At 41.9% G+C, this 18,479-nt stretch overlaps 1 protein-coding gene across 4 annotated transcripts; it reads right to left on the reverse strand.

The window, feature by feature from the left end:
* Positions 1-918: 918 nt before the first annotated feature.
* On the reverse strand, positions 919-18,271 carry ESD (esterase D). Of its 4 annotated transcripts, none has more exons than XM_080926955.1 (9): positions 18,250-18,271; positions 15,012-15,086; positions 12,214-12,302; positions 9,622-9,720; positions 8,845-8,969; positions 7,057-7,176; positions 5,736-5,834; positions 4,845-5,012; positions 919-1,147 (listed from the first exon to the last, which is right to left on the reverse strand). In XM_080926955.1, exons 2-9 carry the CDS (start codon positions 15,077-15,079, stop codon positions 1,067-1,069), a joined length of 849 nt encoding a protein of 282 aa, XP_080783081.1. In that variant the 5' UTR covers positions 15,080-15,086; positions 18,250-18,271; the 3' UTR covers positions 919-1,066. The 4 variants fall into 4 exon arrangements, with proteins under 4 accessions (XP_080783081.1, XP_080783079.1, XP_080783080.1 ...); XM_080926953.1 differs by lacking the exon at positions 18,250-18,271 and adding an exon at positions 18,083-18,142; XM_080926954.1 differs by lacking the exon at positions 18,250-18,271 and adding an exon at positions 17,568-18,059.
* Between the last annotated feature and the right edge of the window lie 208 nt (positions 18,272-18,479).

Below are 18,479 nucleotides of genomic sequence, written 5' to 3' on the forward strand. Positions count from 1 at the left end.
CCATCAGGATTTTTAGTTCTTCATTCAGTAGTCTATGTATGGTCTCTGCAGACTAACCACTCAATGTACTTTAAAGGTTAAGCGACCTTAAGAATAACGTGTATGGGTAAAATACATAGATTTTGTGTATGCCTTGGTAAGCCTTTGACTCGAACTGTCCCCTGATGCTCTGCTCCAGTTCCCACTCTGCTGTGTTTATTATTAGTGTAGAATGTCTCATACCATGCTCAGCTTTATTCATTGCAGGGATCCAGTCCATCTTTGCTATGCTGTGATTGGAGCTGCTGTGACCATTCTTATATGGACCACTGCCTGGTCATATCTTGGAGTAACTTGTTATATGGGGACAAGGATTTTATCCAGTCTTAGCTGATACCATCCTATCCCCCTCAGCAATGACAGAGTGGGTCACACTTGCCTCACCAACATGATCATTTCTGGTGTCTTCACTATAGCCACTCACTGGGGTCATTGTTGCGTTTCCTGCGTAACAAGGCACGTGGGGTTTTTGTTTGTTTTGTGATGTAGGCACTAACATTTTTTGACCATTATAATGCATTCAGCTAACACGGAAGAGAAACTGGACTGGAGCTGAGGAAGTCTGCGAAAGACAGCCGTGGAGTGTGCATTTACTCCAGTCCTCTCTGCCCAATTCCCTGTACCTTTAACGACTGGTTATCAAATGCCTTCCAAATATCAGACCTCGACAGACAGGAGAGAAAGGGAGAGAGTAAGAAGAGCTCATGGACTAACGTCTGAAGGAATGAAATATTTGTGCTGAATTCCCTTTAAGTCCCAGTCCACCAAGAGAACTGTAGTCACAGTCTATGACTTGGAGCTATTTAACAGAGATTTCCAAATGACTCAGAAAAACTATCAAGCATTAAACTCCCATGTGAATAGTAGTAAAATAACTACTTAAACCAGAAAGTTAGATATATTTATTCAGAAAAGCAATTCAGCTGCAGAGCATGATCTTTTGAGAGGAAATCCAAAATCCTTTAGTCAGCGATCCTGTTGGTTCCGGCTTTTATCATCCTGACGAGATTCTCTGGTCTGAAGCGTTTCATGCGCTCAGGTACTTTGCATGATGCCTGATGTGGTCGGTGATGAAGGTTGCGATGAAGTAGTAGCTATGATCATAGCCCTAGAAGACAAAATAAGACACCGGCCCACCACTCAGAAGCCTGGGCTCCTACGATGCTCTTGGCCTCTCCTGTCATTTACTCTGTGTACACAGTCCAAGTATTTTAAGTACATCTTTGCACTTGATTTAAAAAGCAGCAAAAATATGAAGGGAAATCAAGCATTCTGCATCTCCTACTTTCTAAATGTTGCCATTAATGTGCAAAGAGGAGGCAACAATACGCTAATTAAATGTGCAGAGGAGACATGTGGCCACACAGAATCAGGTCAGAAACATGGGCTAGACACGTTGATTCTTAGAGGCAGCACACCTGACATAAAAACATAGCAACCATTCAAAGATGGAGGTACATTGAACAATATTTAAGACGTCAGTAGCCACCACACATCAAAGTTAGGATGGCTCGGCTGGTAAACTGCTTGGTTTGCAATCATGAAGACTGGAGTTTAACCCCTAGAACCACAGGGGGGTGAAGAAAAGCCATGTGACTGGCTGCACTGTAATTCTAGTGTGAGGGGGTGAATCCTTGCTGCTTGCTGGCCAGCCATAGTAGCTCATTTAACTTCCCAGGGCAGTGAGAGACCGGAATAGTTATTTAAATGATGGTAGTGTCTGAGGAGACATCTGCCGTTCACTGCCGGCCTTTACAAGCACAAGCACACATGCAGCCTCCCCACGTTTCTTTCCCATTTCAACAGGAAACCATGTAGGTGACTCCCAATAATAACTTGTCTTCAAGTGTGGCAGTGCTGTAGACCGGAGGGTCTTCGGACCCTGCACTTGGTTTCTACTGCGCTGGTCGGTTATGGCTGCTACCTGCCATCGAGTTTTAGAACTACAACAAGGAGTTTTTAAAGTGTCAACAAAAAGGCAAGAGAACATCCTGAGCCACTGGTGTTCTGCTGACTAATCAGTCAGGTTGCTAAGCCGTTTGTGCAGTCACCAATACCAGCGACACCTTTCTCCTGTCTTGCAAACATTAATGGGAAACCTAGGAGAATGTTCACACACTCAGTCGTCAGCTCTCAGGAAGGAAGCAGTGCTCCACTGCACCATGGATCCAAATTTCCTAGATCCACTGGAAAAGCTCAGGTTGATCCTTGAGTTGATGAAGACAGTTGAAGACCTTCATTTGCGTATTTAACAGTCAGAGTCAAGGTGCTAGGCAACAGCCGTAAACACAGAGACAGAGAGATGTGTGTCCAAACAGTTCTAGAATCTTCAAAAACACCCGGCAAAGGGGATAGCCTCCCCCTTTCTCTTTTCCAAGAAAAAATACTGTTTCAGGATGTTTCTTCAGTATTAGGCTATGAATGTTTCTCATTTTGTAACTTCAGTAACTAAAAACAGGGCAGCTGACACCCTACTTTTTCAAAATCAGAGTCTCTACACACTGTCTACATAGAGCTTTTAAAAAATCCAATTTAGATGCCACACAGCCCCAGATTAAACCTCTATGAAACAAATAAATATCCTTATGAAGTAACCCTTTCCTGTCAGGCCATCTTTTTGACAACTGACAAAGAACAAACATGAGCTGAGAACGTCTGACGTGACAGACACGGCGGAGGCAGGTAACCTGTGACAAGGCAGCAGTCATTATTATCTCTATATAAAACCTGTTTTTTCAGCTTAATTTTTCAAAACTCCTATTTCACAAGAAGATAATTATGCTTCTAATCAATGATTAAGCCAGTGATTAAAAAAATAGCAAAAATCACATCAAGAGAATCAAATCAAAAAACCTAACGAACAGACCACCTCTCAGACCCGAGGGGCTCTAAGGTCAAGAAGCTGGGCAGCATCTGCCAGAGGGCTCTCAGCAGCGTCCACTCCGCTGACCCAGTTGCAGCACAGCCAACGAAGTCTGCTTCCGGCTGCGCAGTGACTCGTCCTGCCTTTGCTGAGAGGAAAATGAACCAGCACATGTGCCTCACTTCAAGATTGTGACTGGTGACTTTAATGAGTTCCTTACTCTTAGAAGAATTTACTATTTTGTCTTGGCTCCTCCCAAGAGGGCCAAACTCATTTTTTCATTGCTTGGGGTACAGACAGGCTTTTTATAATTAACACACGGGATTTTTTTTTTCTTACTAATGTCAACCATGTTCTAACTCTAGGTTGTTTAACAAACTCCAGATATTTTTAGACTTTGCTGGGGCAGAGCTTTGTCTACAAAAAAAAAAAAAAAAAAAAAAAATCAGAATTTCCTGGCCCAGCCTTGGGAAGCACACAAAGCATCCAGCACGCTAATGCAGTTAAGGTCATCTGAACAAAGTATCAACAGCTTACAGCTCTAGATGACTCAGTTAAACACAGTGCCAAACTTATGACCAAACTGGAGTTGGGGTTTCTCAGGTTGGCTATTAAACTAAATGCAATTGTGATGGAAAATATTGAAATAAACTTTTAAAAATGCTATTACTTAAGGATGGAATATATACATATACACAGACCTAATATATGGGGATAAATATTTGTGTACAAGTATACATACATACATTCATATATACATATATATGCACACACATACATATATATATACACACATACACATATATAGGCATAATATATGTGTACATATGTATGTGTATATAGAGGCATATATATATTATATATATACACACACATACATGTACTCTGCATGATCAAATTACCCTGGTAAACATAGAATCACCAATCCTGTGTAAGCTAGAGAGGTAGCATGCCATGCCCAGCTTCCCCTTGAGCGAGCTCTTACTCATCCCTTCAGCACACCGCTTAGAAAAGGCTAGAGCAGTGAGAGAACAGAAACTGTGGTTGTGATCTTGCTTAAACAGTCCTGTTTAAACATACTTCACAGTATGATAGCAGTAAGACATTCACCAGTATTCTCTAAGGATGGTACACCATAAAACAGAAGTGCAAGAAAGGCATGACCTCATTGCTAGGATGAAGACTGCAGATGAGCTCGTGCTATGAACACACAGTGTGAACTGCAGTGAACCACGCAGCACACTGGCCAGATCAGCTTCACCAGTTAGTTTAGGTAGACATGTCTGACACATTCATTACCTTTAAGCTTGAACAAATTTTTGTAAATCACGATCATTATATGATGTTCAGTGTTCATTTTTCATCTTGAAATGGACATTTTGTTTATAATATGTTCTGAACCTTACGAATAATTTAAAAAAATGAAAATGTCTAAAACCAGGGCAGTACAAAAAGGTGAATTGTGGACAGTCAGGAAAGCCAACCGCGACTCCCTCTTACAGCACCAGGACTACAGGCAGCACATCACAAAGTGAAGCAAGAGAAGCCCGTGACACTGGACGGTGCTGGGCACATGACCCTGACAAGAGAGCGTGTGCCACACTGTAGAGTGGCCGTGGTGAATCTGTAAGGAAAAACACACCCAGCGATGGGGGAGACGGAGCACCACTCCTGAATGTCCTGTTGAATGTCCTGTTTTCTGCAGCGTGGTGATAGGCAAAACTGCCCCTATTTTTCACTGTCCAAAGCTTTCTTGTTTAAATCAAGTCTGGCCTTAGGTCTCCCAACCTTCACTTCAGGTACCCTAATGTAGTTAAAAACTCCTATTGCCAGTATTACCTTATATTTTAAAGTATCTACAATAAAGTTAAGGGAATTGTATATAACCTTGATTTGTAAATGTGTTGCTATTTAGATCAAGCTAAGGTTTCCGAATACTTGCCTCTTGTAGCCTAAAAACAACAGGGATTTTCTTTTCTGTGCAGGCAGCTATGAAGTTATCAGGGAGCAATTGCCCATTTGAAAGAAACTCGTCATCTTTTCCTTGATCAATCAATATGTCAATCTGGGGACCTGAATAGGACTTCACTAGACAGGTTGCGTCGTATGCCTGTAAAATGAAGAAACATTGAAAATGTAAAAGTGTCACTTGTGATAATTTCTACAAGAGACTATACTAGAACTAAGATTAACCTAAAAATTATTTTAACTTTTAGTCCAAGTCAGTCAGACACATCCAATTTATTTATTTATTTTTTAATTTATTTAGAAGAAATGGTAACTTAGAAAAGTAAAAGCAATGACAAGCAGAGAGTAGTTTCAGGAGACATCCCTGATTCAGAGCCAAGGATTCCCCGATTACAAACCAAGAGACTATTATAGTTGTCCCTGGGAATCTGAGGATTAGTTCTGGAGCCTGCGCAACGATCTCCACACCTGCAATGCTTAAGTAACATATAAGAAAGCAATGTGCCTGTAACCCACACATGGCTGTCCTCCTGAGTACTTTAAGTCACCTTGAGATTATCCTGGTTCCTGCTACAGTGTTCAGGTGAGGTAGCAGAGAACAGACATGGGAAAAGGTCTGCATGTGTCAATTACAACCGTAAAGTTTCTTTTGGCTTAATCTACAGGTACAGAACCCATGAGCATAGAGGAGTAACTGTATAACAGTCAACATATACAATTATAGTGCATGCGTGCATGTGTGTGCACACACACACACACACACACACACACACACACACACACACACATACACACACACACACGCACACATAACAAACCCGAACACTACTTAGGAATAAGTACAGAACAGCGGTCCATCACCTACCTTCCATTTACTTTGATCTGCTCCCAAATATCCACTAAAAGCTTTTTTGCCCCAAGGACAGAGCACAGGGTTGCAAATTGGAGCAAATGCTGACACCGACTTCAGAGACAAAAGAAAATTTAAACGTAAGTTCTATTTTGATAAATCAAATATGGATGTTTGCAACCTGCAATATCTGACTGAACACAAAAACCCCGCAGCTGTGGCCTCTTCATACTGTGTATGATGTATTTCAACCTCACACACCAAACTGTCTAATGCAAGTGTGCCTTAAACCAAAGTTTGTGTTCAGAGTTTCTACTTTTTAAGCTGTGATGATCTATACACTGGTTCCTTCCCTAGTGAGCCTGTCACTAAATGAGGCATTTCTCTTATGCAGTACCACAGAAGCAAGGTCTGCCTCACCATGCTGGCATCTCCAACACAGCTTTCTGTTCCGACAACGTTGATTCTCAATGGGACAATAGGGCATCTCGTAGCTTTAGAATTCTCACTGTGTATAATTCACAACGCTATTCCAATTTTTAACAGAAAAAAAAAAAAAAAACCTAAGCTCAGGTTTTTACTTGGGACCATAAATTAACTGAGTCACTGTATGAAACGTGGAAAAGTGTTCTGTATTGCGTGGTGGAGCTGCTCTGATCAACAGTTGAGCATCTCAGCAGCAGGCCTGGAATGAAACTGATCTCAAAATGCTAAGCAGCCTGGGTTTTAAAACATGCATCCTCTTTTAAGCACACTTCAGTTGCTGAATTTAGTCTTTCAGTTGTAGGTTTTCAATCTTGGCTCATTGAAAGAAAAAACAATCTACAAAGCCTTAAAGAAAGTGGGGGCTGGGGGCATGCTGAGAGATATTATCCAACCAAGCTGCATTTCAACTCTCACTCAGAGCACTGAGAATACAAAATCCTTAAAATATGAGTGTTCTCTACTATAGGCAATCAGACTCAGCATTACAAAGATGTTTCTTTATGAAAAAAAAACCATATCAATGAGATATAAATAGTGTCCACATAATAACTCTAATCATCTAATCAAGACTAACAATCATGAGGAAAAACCATGTTCCATAGTGTAAAAAGAGCAATGAAGACAGACGCTGTATGTTCTCGTACTTCGTCAGGCCAGCAAGAACCATTCTCATGCTGTCACCTTACAGCGTGTGTCATGTGCTCAAGTCTAACACCTTCTGCCATCCTCAGGCAACCCCCAGCCATAGAAATGTTTAATTTCCAATTCTAAAGTCACTTCAAAAGTTTAGTCTTTGAAATTCCCTATTATCCCCAGAAGTGTTTTATCAATGAAACTAGTGCTATCTTACTCTGTATTTTCCAGGATTCTTCAAAGCACAAATCAGAGCTCCGTGGCCTCCCATGGAATGACCAAAAATAGACATCCTCTGTGGATCCACTGGGAAGTTGGCATTTATGAGCTGTGGAAGCTAAAAAGAATTTAATAACATGATTAAAGAGCTCAGAGGAGATAAGTCAGACTTTCCCAAAGTAATATGTAATAGTGGTATAATCCGTACATCAAAAGCCTAATTGTACACGTGAAGACTTAAAGAAGAAAAGCCCTTACGTAGGCAATAGTTATTTGTATATCACTGAGAAATATGTGAGCAGATTTTTTTTTTTTAAATCTAACAGTGCAAACCATCTGAGCTTTGTAAGTACACAGTTCCTGTTTGTGATTGCCATCATTACAGAGGATACATGAAGGAATTCTATGTACTAAAGAGAATAAATACATTCATGAGGCCACGGTAAAGAATAAACCCTGACATAGCAGTGGATAAACAAACAAGAAACAAAAATATGGCAGGAATTGAGATACACCTTTCAGTGAAAAAGTGCTCAGAGCTGGTGAGAAGGTAAAGGCTCTTGCCTGACAACCCGAGTCTCATTCCAGGGACCCACACAGTAGTCAATACATCAGAGAAACGTGCACCACTGTTCACAATTCCAAAATTATGGAATCAACCTGGATGTTCACCAACAGAAGAATAGGTAACAAAAGTGTGGTGCACATGCATGGGATTGTATGAAGAATCAAATTGTCATTTGCAAGAAAACAGATCTAACTAGATTACAGAATAACATGTTAAACTAATTTAGATGAATAATTCACGTTCTCTCTCTTTTGTGAATCCTAGAGTCTAAACAGATGTGTATGTGCATATGACAGGAAAGAAGCAAGCAGAGCGTCCTAATGCAGCATGATGTTCTTATCCAGAGCCACACTTCAGAATGGGACAACAAGGAACAGCTCTCACAGACCAAACGTGTGGTAGTAAGTTTACTGTTTCATGCTGGGCCACACTCAGAGCTATCCCAGAATGCATGTGGTCATATGCTGCAGGCTGGACATGTCTGTAGAGGAAGAACTAGCAGGGAGGGACGGAGGAGTTAAGGGTTGTGTGTGGGGCACTGCCTGAAGGAAACTGCTGAAGCCTAGCATAATGCCAATGAACATACACTAACAGGGAAAAACTACCAGCACAATCAATATAGAAACACAAATCAATAAAGTTTAAAAGCCCCACCAAAACATAACTGCCATCTAGGGTGTAAAAATTGTGGGTGACTGGGTGCTGGCATGCGTCTCAGTGGTAAAGTTCTTGCCTAGTGCGCATGAGATCCTGAGTTTGACACCATCACCAAAACAACAAATTATATATGATTAACTTTTAATCGTTTCTGAGTGTTTATGATCTATGTGATTAAATCCAGGAAATGCATATACTGAATATAAAGACTGTTAAAAGAAGCCACGCTAGTCATTTCCCTTTCTCATCAAGTCCTTCTTGCTCCATAAGATACCTGACTGAACCGGCTCCAGCACATGAAGGCGGTTTCGTGTGCACTGTTCAGAGATAACCTGCAGGTGTCACAGGTATGAATACAACTATAAAAATCCTTGACTCGACACGTACTGCTAACTTATACTGAAGGTACTATAATATTAGGAAATCTTGGAACTGACCCTAAATTAAACCTGTTTATCCAGTGCCATTCCTATATTAAAATCCTCAGGGTTGGAAGGGTTTTATATGTAAAACCAAACTCCCGGTGGCCCTCAGTTAATAATTACAGACAAACTGGATTACCTCTTCTGTTACGTAAGAGTACATTCTGTAGTTGGCTTTCCAAGGATCTTCAGTGGCATTCACATAAAACCCAGCACCAGTGCCAAAGTCCCAGCTGTCATCTTCTCCTTCAACATTGCAGCCACCTAGCAAGGACAGGGTTAGACTTTCACCTCCTCTGCAGTAAGTCCCATGTTTAGTACGCTAGTTTTAGTTGGGTACAGTGGCACCTACCTATAATGTCAGCACAGGGTATTCATTATCCTATCAGCCTAGAACGCACCTTAAAACAACCCCCACTGCACATGCTGTTAGCTGAATGTGTGAGCCCACAGACAACGGGACATTCACAAAACACTGAATTTTCTTCTACTTTTTGAGATACATAATCGGATTCAACTTTCTGTGTCCTTTTACCTCAAATGGTACATGCTACTTGTGCCGGCCAACGAGGTAGGAGGGGCTGACCTTCCAACCCGAGAATTTGGGGTCAAGGTCAGCTACCCTAGCTTGAAATTCCCTCACCCTTACTTGGTTACAATGGCTCATGTGCTCTTTACTTTCCATGAGTGTGTGGTGATGAGTCCCTACAATCCCCCCAGACTGCCAACACTTCTTTCATTCCCTTCACCACTAGGACCTTGCGCAGAAGATGTCAGTGTTAAAGTGATACTGCTTGAATGACCAAAAGATAACAGCAAAATCTTGAGAGGAATTGTATAATGGTATTACTCTACTCATAAAACTTAGATTTAAAGATTTGGTGGTTTATAGAGCGTTTCAGTCAAGGATACTTACGGGGGCTGGTGTCAGGCGCGATGACCACGAGGCCGTGTTCTGAGGCAGCTTGCTGATAGCCAGACTTGGATATGAAATTTTGTTCTGTACAAGTTAAACCTGAGGATGAAAATGGTTGTTATGTTAAGTTCCACTGTGAGTATTCTACAAGCTTTAATATTTTATTATACAGAAGATCAGCTAACTCAGGGTTACTAGATACCTAACACTGCTGTGAGCATGGCCAAAAGTCAGCTAGCAATGACACTTGGGGTGAACCGAATTTTTCACAGGTCATTGCTAAATATCCGAATATTAGCAACAATAAAGCTTACTGAAGTGAATATGTTACAAACTAGGAACCATTTATAGTTATTAGTCCACAACAGACTAGAGGTTAAGACTGCTCTTATATGACTATATGTAATGTCCCTTGAATAGTACCTTGGACATTGTGAGGATCTAAGAAATCAGGACTTCATTTCCAAGGCCTATTTTCAGCATCTCACTAATGCAACCATCCTGTCATTTGATGTAAACAAACAGGAACTGTATTTGTCCTCACGAAGCCCAGATGGTATGCACTGTTAGATTTGCAGTTCTGATCTGGGTCTCTAAGCAAAGCACAAGCCTTCACATGCTCATTACAAATAAGTAGCAGAAAAAGCCTAAGTTTGGACTAACTCTGAAAACTGCATGTGACCTTGGACAATACTTAGCTTCTGTGGGCCTGTCTTCTATAAATTAAATTACTTCTATGATATTTTTAGGTTACAAATAGCATGTTTTCTAATCAAGTATCTAATTTTATTGCTACTACTGCTGGCATGTCTAACGCACTTTTAAGAAAATAAAAATTTGTGGTGGTTTGAATGAGGAATACCCCCATAGGATCAAGCATTTGAACATGCAGTCTCCAGGCGATGGCGCTGTTTGGGTATGGGAGACAGAGGTCTTTGTGATCACAGATAACTTCTAGGGGAAGCAGGAACATTAAACACACAGGATTGTCTCTTCAATGGGCAAAATGTATAACCTGTTTTCCACCCAGCAGGCTGAGAACAGATTTGGTTAATACCCTGGTGACCTTATCTGTGTAGCTGAGACCACAACTTCCCCAGACCCTTATCATAAGCTTATTTTTCTCAGTCGAATTATATGCAACCTATATCTATGGAAGATGTCGGATATGGTCAATCTATAGAACCCATCTTTATGGAAGATGTCACACATACGTTACAAAGAGTCCAATGTAATCATGTTTTAAGCTTTGTTGTGCACACAAGATTGAGGAAATTATCACCAGGAAGTTTGTTCACCACATTGTGCTACGGTTAAATATGTCTCAAATGAACTACCTGAAGTCAGACTCTGGAAATTAGAACCCAGACTGGTTACTGGATCTCGCTGAACGGAATTGTCTTCTTGCTTCCCCTGGAACAACACTACGCTGGCCATGGTGTGCAGAAACCCCACATCTCGGGAGGTGTAAGAGCCACAGAAAAATCATGTCACTGAGGAGAGGCTTTGAGAGCTGACGATCCCACTCTCTTGCAGTCTGACTTGCAGTTGAGGGTGACCTCGCAGGCCCTGCTTCTGCAGTGCCATGCAGCTTGCTGCCATGCTTCCCTGGCAGAATGGACTCTCAGCCTCTCTTAGCTAATGCACTGTGAAAGAAACTAAGTCAGAAGTGCTGCTTATTTTCTTTTTCACACTGGCATTAGGGGATTCTCCTTGAGAGATGCCTGGGTAGGATTTGCTAACATAAGAAATAATTTCATGAAAGGAAAATAGCATCTGTGACAACTTCTGTAACTCTCTCCTTGTGTTTGCTTCCGATGAAGATGGGCTCATGTTTTGTGAAAGAGAAGTCTAGGAACTCAGAGCTACCTTTGCGCATCCTTGCTCTCACTGTCTGCTCTTCAGTCTGATTAGAAACATTAACCATGGTTAAGAAGCACTGTATTCTCTGGACTCCATAGCTTTAGGGAAAAGCTATGGAGTTCAGGATTCAGACACATCTAGGAAGTTACTTGTCTGTAGTTTCTAATGCACAAATCTTTGTGTTTCCATTCCTTCTAATACTGTTGTTTGACCGATATGGTCTTTGCAAACCGCAAAAATGCTTAGGCAGATACACATTATTTATAAGATTTCCAAACCATTATCAGTGAGTGCTAAACTTTACATTTTCAGCTAAGTTACCTGGTCTAATTAAAAAGGAAATAAAGATGTAATTCTCTAAGTTTGAAGTTATTCTCAAGATTAAGTTACAAAATGGTAGCCTTTTCAACTTTAAAAACACTGTTTATTTTATTACATTTTAATTATGTGTACATGTGTGTGCACATGTGAGCATGGGCAGCTGCGCCCTCAGAATCTAGCAGATGGTGTAGACCCCTGGATCTGTAGTTACAGCAAGTTGTAAGCTGTTTGATGTGGATTCTAGAAGCCAAACTTGAGTCTTCTACCAGAGCAGCACATGCTCTTAACCACTGCTGCCTCTCCAGCCCCATCCAAAGTTCCTCATAAATGACTCAAAAGCATATAAGGAGGTCACAATAAAAAGGTAAGGAAAAGCTCCCTGATGAAATCCAAAAATAAAACACTTACCAGATAGCCAGTAAAGTGCAGGGCACTTCCCGCTCTCGGCCTGGGGCGGTAGGTACACAGCAAATTTCATTTTACATTTCAGCTCAACACTGAAACATCACAGAAAACATTAGTGCCCTTCATTAATCAGGACAGAAACTAAATAAGTTAGCAGTTTATAAAAAGGAAGAATATACAGTAAAGCATTTTTAAAAGTGTGATTTAACATCCAAAGGAAGTATCAACATTTAAGATATGTACCTAACTCCTAAGAAAAAGAATGAAGCTAGTACAGTGTACTGAGGTACCCCCAGCCCGAGTCTGCGCTTTGAGGCTGCATACATTTCAGATGTGAAATGTAATTCTCAATGTTGCGCTTCTATTAAAACATCCTTATTTCTATGAGATACAGCACACTAAACAACTCCTATAAAAAATGGCTTCCAAAACCATGTCTGCTCAGTTCTGTGCTTGCTCCTGGGCACTGAAGTGCTCTGCATCCTTCCTGTCTTCACAGATGTTTTACCAGAGCTGCCAACTGGACAAGTCTGTCTCTGGATCCTTGTCTTTGGGTGTGGAGCCCCTCCCTCTGGGGAAGCGCGCTGCCCAGCTGCTTCCAGAAAAGAGCACACGGGAAACAAACGGAAAATGTCCTCATTCTCTCTACATAACATGTGGCCAGACACAGGATCATCCTTCAGAATGAAAGGCACCGCCATCTCCTTGATTCTCGTATGGCTCATGAACAAGCCTTATTTTCAAACAAACAAGCCACAACACAAAACTTAACCTATTTCCTCTCTAAATGTTTAGAAATGTTCGGTTCCCAATGACCTGATACCTCACAGCCTTGGTAGTGCCTTCACCCATGTTGCTTAATGGCCTTTCCAATCTGACAACATTGAGGGATTCTACAATTAGCCCTCATCCATTTACTTACTGATCTACTGTGTTAGGGTGCACATGTGTACACACCGTTGGTATATGTGTAGGTGTGTACATATAGGTAGCTAGTGGGAGTCCATTCTTCCCTTCTACTGTATGGGTCCTGGGGTGTGGTGGTTGGAATATGAATGGCCCCCACTGACTCACAGATTTGAATGCTTAGTCACAATGAAGCAACACTATTTGAAAGAATTAAAAGGTGTGGTCTCGTCAAGAAAGTGTTTCACTGGAGAGTGAGCTTTGCAGTTTCAGCCTATGTCTCGGCTACGTCTGCAGCACCATGTCTGCATGCTGCTACAGTTCCCACCACGGTAATAATGAACTAAACCTCGCAAAGTCTAAGTGAGCCCCAATTAAATGCTCGTATGTAAGAGTTGCCTTAGTCTTGGTGTCTCTTCACAGCCACAGAATAGTGACGAAGACATGGAGGTCAAAGAGCTCAGGTCATGAGGCTCGATGGCAAATGCCTTTATGTACTGAGCCATCTTGCCAGCTCTAGAATTATTGATTCTGTGCAGCAACACAATTTTATTTTTCAAAGCCTTTATCACAGCTGTTGGATTTCAATGACTGGCCTAATTTTCTTATTTATTCTTTTTACCTTACACCACTTTGTCATCTGTTATCAAGTTTTGATCTTTGGGTACGCTGTTCTTGGGTATTTTTAGTAGCATTGGCTGGCAGGGTCTGAGATCGGTAACTCTCTCACGTCTGTGACAAATGAAGCTATGTTCTGCAGTCGACTCCCCCAGCCCCGAGCCTTTTCCTTTAAGCCTTCCCCCTAAGCGTCTTTCAATGGGGGCCTTACTCAAATATCTAGAGGCTCTTTAGCCATCTACAGTACTTCACAGTGAAGCACGAAATGTATGTTTACAACAGTCTGTCAGTCTCACTGCCGAATGGGGTCTAGCTAGACCATTTGATTAAAGGTCTTCATGACACACCAGTTCTTCTGAAGCAGTCAAGTCCCCGAGAAGAAAAGCCTAAGCCATGGAATGTTGGAAGCCGATGGGAAACTCCAGTGTCCATTCTTTTGTACCCACTTACACTGTTTCATCTTTGGCCGACTGTGTCTGGAGTTCCCCAGTACGAGACGTCTACCTCTGATGGAAAGGAACCTCCAGTCTTTGGCCAGAGCTGGGAAGGAAGCAATCTGACTATACAGAATGTTGGGACAACCTGAGAGCTCTGATTTTTAAAATAAATCTTTAACTAATCATCTTGTTCCTCAGCTCCATTTATAACTTTCTGCTGTCGTCAGTACATCTTAGGAATTTACAGAAATATGCCACTTTTCAGTTTAGAATTTACTTTGCTAGGCCTTGCTAATAAGCTAGTTGGTATGTTCCTATCTGCATTTTTTGCATCTAAAATGCTGTTCTTAGCTCCTATCCTCTGCTTCTTTATCTCCTTCTTGGAGCACATGCACATGTTGAGGTGTTTGTGTGTATATTTAATGCATTTGTGTAAGTATGTGTATTTAATGTATTTGCATAATGACATATTAATCAGATTTCAGGAGGTGGTGGAGGCTAATATGTCTGTCTGTCTATGCTGTCTGCCTAGGCTGCCAATTTAATCAAGTCTAGGTTTCTTGTTATAGTAGAAGATTCACAAGGAAGATGTTCTCTGAATTTTTAATAACATAGATGGTATTCCAGAAAATTTTAGAAGACTATCAAACCAAACCCTGAGGACAATCTATAGGCTCTCCTTTATCTTACAGTGCCCAATCTAGAAACAACTGAGATTAATGAGACTGTTAGATATACAGTGTGGGTCAGGGAGAAAAAGCAGGCTTATAAGTGAAAGTTTTGTTTAAAACTACAACAAGACAGATAACAAAAACCGAATGAGCGTTATCTTACGCTTACCTGCTATGTTCGAAAACCTTCTGGAGCCCACCAAAGCACCTGTTGCTGGAAATCTGCTTTAGCGCCATTCTTCTCCTGTGGTGAAGATGAATCCCGTTAATTAAAGGCTTTCTTCCTTCCCTTTTTCTTCCCAAGACAAGGTTCTCTATGTAGGCCTACATGTTCTGGTACTCACTTTATACAGACTAATCTTGAAAATGGGATCAGAGCGCTGAGAATAAAGGCCACGCCATTACTGTGCGACCTATAAATGCATTTCAGTTTCCAAAACCCTTGAAACAAATCTGTTCTCGGGTCAGTTATCTAAACACAATGGTTTCCACACTCATGTGTATGCCACTGGCTCTTGCTTGATTCTAGAAAAGGTCAGTATTTTGTTGTGTCATCAGTGAGGTTTGCTTCTGTCTCTGCTGTGGACTGCCTCACATTCTTTTAAAACAGTTCCCAGGTGACTGATAAATTTAGAAAATTAGTGCTACCAGCACCATAGGCATTTTTAGATGCACATCTATGAGGTAAAGAAAGTGATGAGAGGTTTTTGTGTGATCAACCTTTCTCCGTCCAGACAAATCAACAGGCAAACGTGAACCTGGGAGCTGCCAACGGAGGAATAGCTTGTCGTCAAGAACTTTTGAAACCTGGTAATTAATTCCTTTTCACTGACATGAATCGGTTTGATTCTCACATGAAGATTTAAATATATACAAAAATATTATCTTTCAATAGAAAATGCACGGAAAAAACTAGAAATTAATTTTTATCATAAATATCTATTATGCAGAGAACTGAACTGGTTCTGATGTATCCCGTGCATGAAAAGATTTCCTTCCTACTCCTTGAAGCACTTTCTGTTTAGTATAAAATATGAAACAAAGCGACAGACACCAGGAAGAGGTGTTACCACACTGGGGGGGTCTTCTCAGTGATGCCACTCACTGGGTGCTAACTGGATGCTACTCCGGGCTACTCTTGGAAGTATAACGCTACCAAAAAAAAAAAAAATTGCCTCAGAAGTGTAATGCTAGTTTGGAAAGTGAACTTTGGAAACATTTTTGCACAATGAAGAGTAATTTCAGTCCTGTCTTTTAATATGGATACTTAGTTGTACAATAGGGAACTGTGATTTGAACTTTGGTGGGTTGACATCAGAGATCATAGCTGCTTTGTGGCTATGCCACCTAGGGGATCATTCTGTCCCCTCTCTGCCTCTGTGTCTGTCTCTCTCTCTCTTTAAAAAGATATTCTGATGAGCCAATTCCATAGGATTAGGGTAGTTACACACTGATATCGAGTATTCTCTATTTATAGGCAGCTTGATTTGTAACATGAAATATTAACCTTTAATGTTTCATATATTATTGTAAATATTGCTCCTCGGTCACATGGATATCTGTCATATGAACAAGACATAGTATTCCATCACATGTTACTATTCTTCATAAGTTTCAGCTGTTCTCACACATGTTCCTAGAACATTAAAAAGCTCACATAACTGTGTAATGTTGAATAGCTCTAAGCACTACCAAGTTTATAAAAGGATAAAGTGTTCGAGGGTTGGTTCAGCTTTTATACCGTACTTTACTATGCCTCCTTTGAGTGTAGACACACCAGCTGCTGCCACTGAGTCTACCACATTCTCTAAACTGAACGCGTTCACACTGGGCTTCCATAAGCTCACTCTGGCCTGCTCACAACTGTCTTAATGGTACATTTCTCAGGACCTAGCCTACTTGTTAGGATACAGTTGTGTAACTGTACCTATTTGCCAGGAGGCTTAGTTAGGGTTTGCTCACAAACCTTTGACAATGAAAACATACATTTGCTGATTCATAATGAATAGACACGTTCTGCTGCTTTGGGGAGGGCACAAATTCACAATAGCGAGCACCATTTCTTTACTCAAAGCCTCTTCTTGCCAAAATTTCTTTTCCACTTCTACGCCCCCTCCCTGTACCCCATGCCCCTTTCCCAGTTCTCTTCACATCCTTTCCCCCTAAGTCACAGTCCCTAAATTTCAACCACATTTTCTGGGCTGAAAATTCTAAATCTGTCTCTTTATATTAAAATTTTTAAGAATTAGTGCCAGAATTGCTCTGTAAAACCTATTGTATTGCTATAGTAAAACCTAACACTTTTAAAACTAAACTCAGGTTCAGTTGTTTTCAAACCAACTATCTTGTTCAAGATCCTTGCCTGTACACCCTATCTTAGATCTGAAATGTCTCAAAGTTGAGCTTTAAAAGATTCGTTGCACATACCCTGGAGCACAGAGGAGCTAGGCTGATCTCTTATCTTCGAAGCTAGCTTGGTCTACAAAGTGAGTTCTAGGACCGTCTCAAAAAATAAACTATGAATCAAAAAATAAACAAATAAAAAACCCTAGTATCATTATGGCATATATATATATATATACACACACACACATATATACATATATATGTATACACACATATACACACACACACACATATATATATATTGCCCCACTACAAACAATACCGCTATAGAAGCCTGGGGTTTTTTTAACTTCTCAAAGAACGCCTATAGGTAACTCACCTTCAGGCCTAATATGGCCTACGTAAAAAATAGTGAATTTTATTAATTTCCAAAAGCAGTAAATGCCATCTTTCTGACGACTCAACCTCAAATGACCTACTGAGGGCGGCATACACCTGAATTATTATCTCTGGGCAAGGCCTGGCGCGCGCTGCCGACTGACGACGCCTTAGGGCCCTAGTGGCGTCGCCTGGCAGCCCAGGCTGGGTTCCCGGCGAGAAAGCGTTCCCGGGGCTTCGCGTGGCAGTGCTCTGAGAACTGCTGCAGCGGCGGCCACTTCACCAGCCTGAGCTTCCCAGCGAGCCTGGCGCCCTAGGTCACACACGGTTAACAGCTCCCCGAAGTTAAAGCAATTAGCAGGCCCGGCGGGACGAGGCCCGCCCTGCGGGCGGCAGGAGCGGTGCAGATATTGTCACCATTCCGCTATCTCCACCGTTAAGTCTAGGCGTCTGCGCACAGCGGCCCCAGCCCTGGAAGTGGAGAATGCCTGGGACTCACAACCCACTCCATCTTACCTCGGTGAGGGGCAGCACGGAACACGCCAGAAGAGAAGGGTGGGGCTTCCGCCTGGAGCCCAGCCCTTGGCCCCGCCCACATGCAATACGGCCCCTCCCTCGGGGCGGGACCCATATAGAGGCTCCTCCCTCCGGGACTGCTCCTTCCTTTGGCCGCTTTCTCTTACCCCTTCTCTCGGTTCCGCCCTCGAGTCCCTCCTTTTCCCTTCCTCTCCCCAGCCGGCTCTCCAGGGCTGTTCCCATTCTGAGACTCGGTCCCCAGGGCGCGCACTCTCCCAGCAGTCCTGCCCTACGGGCACGCCCCAAGGAATCCCTGAGCTCCCTCCAGCCCGGCCCCTCCCCTACAAAGCCATTCCCGAGAGCCTTTTCGCGCATTAGTGTTTCCGCGGTCCGGGCG

The sequence above is a fragment of the Micromys minutus genome (genome assembly GCF_963924665.1).
Source record: "Micromys minutus genome assembly, chromosome: 12".
NCBI classification, from domain to species: domain Eukaryota; kingdom Metazoa; phylum Chordata; class Mammalia; order Rodentia; family Muridae; genus Micromys; species Micromys minutus.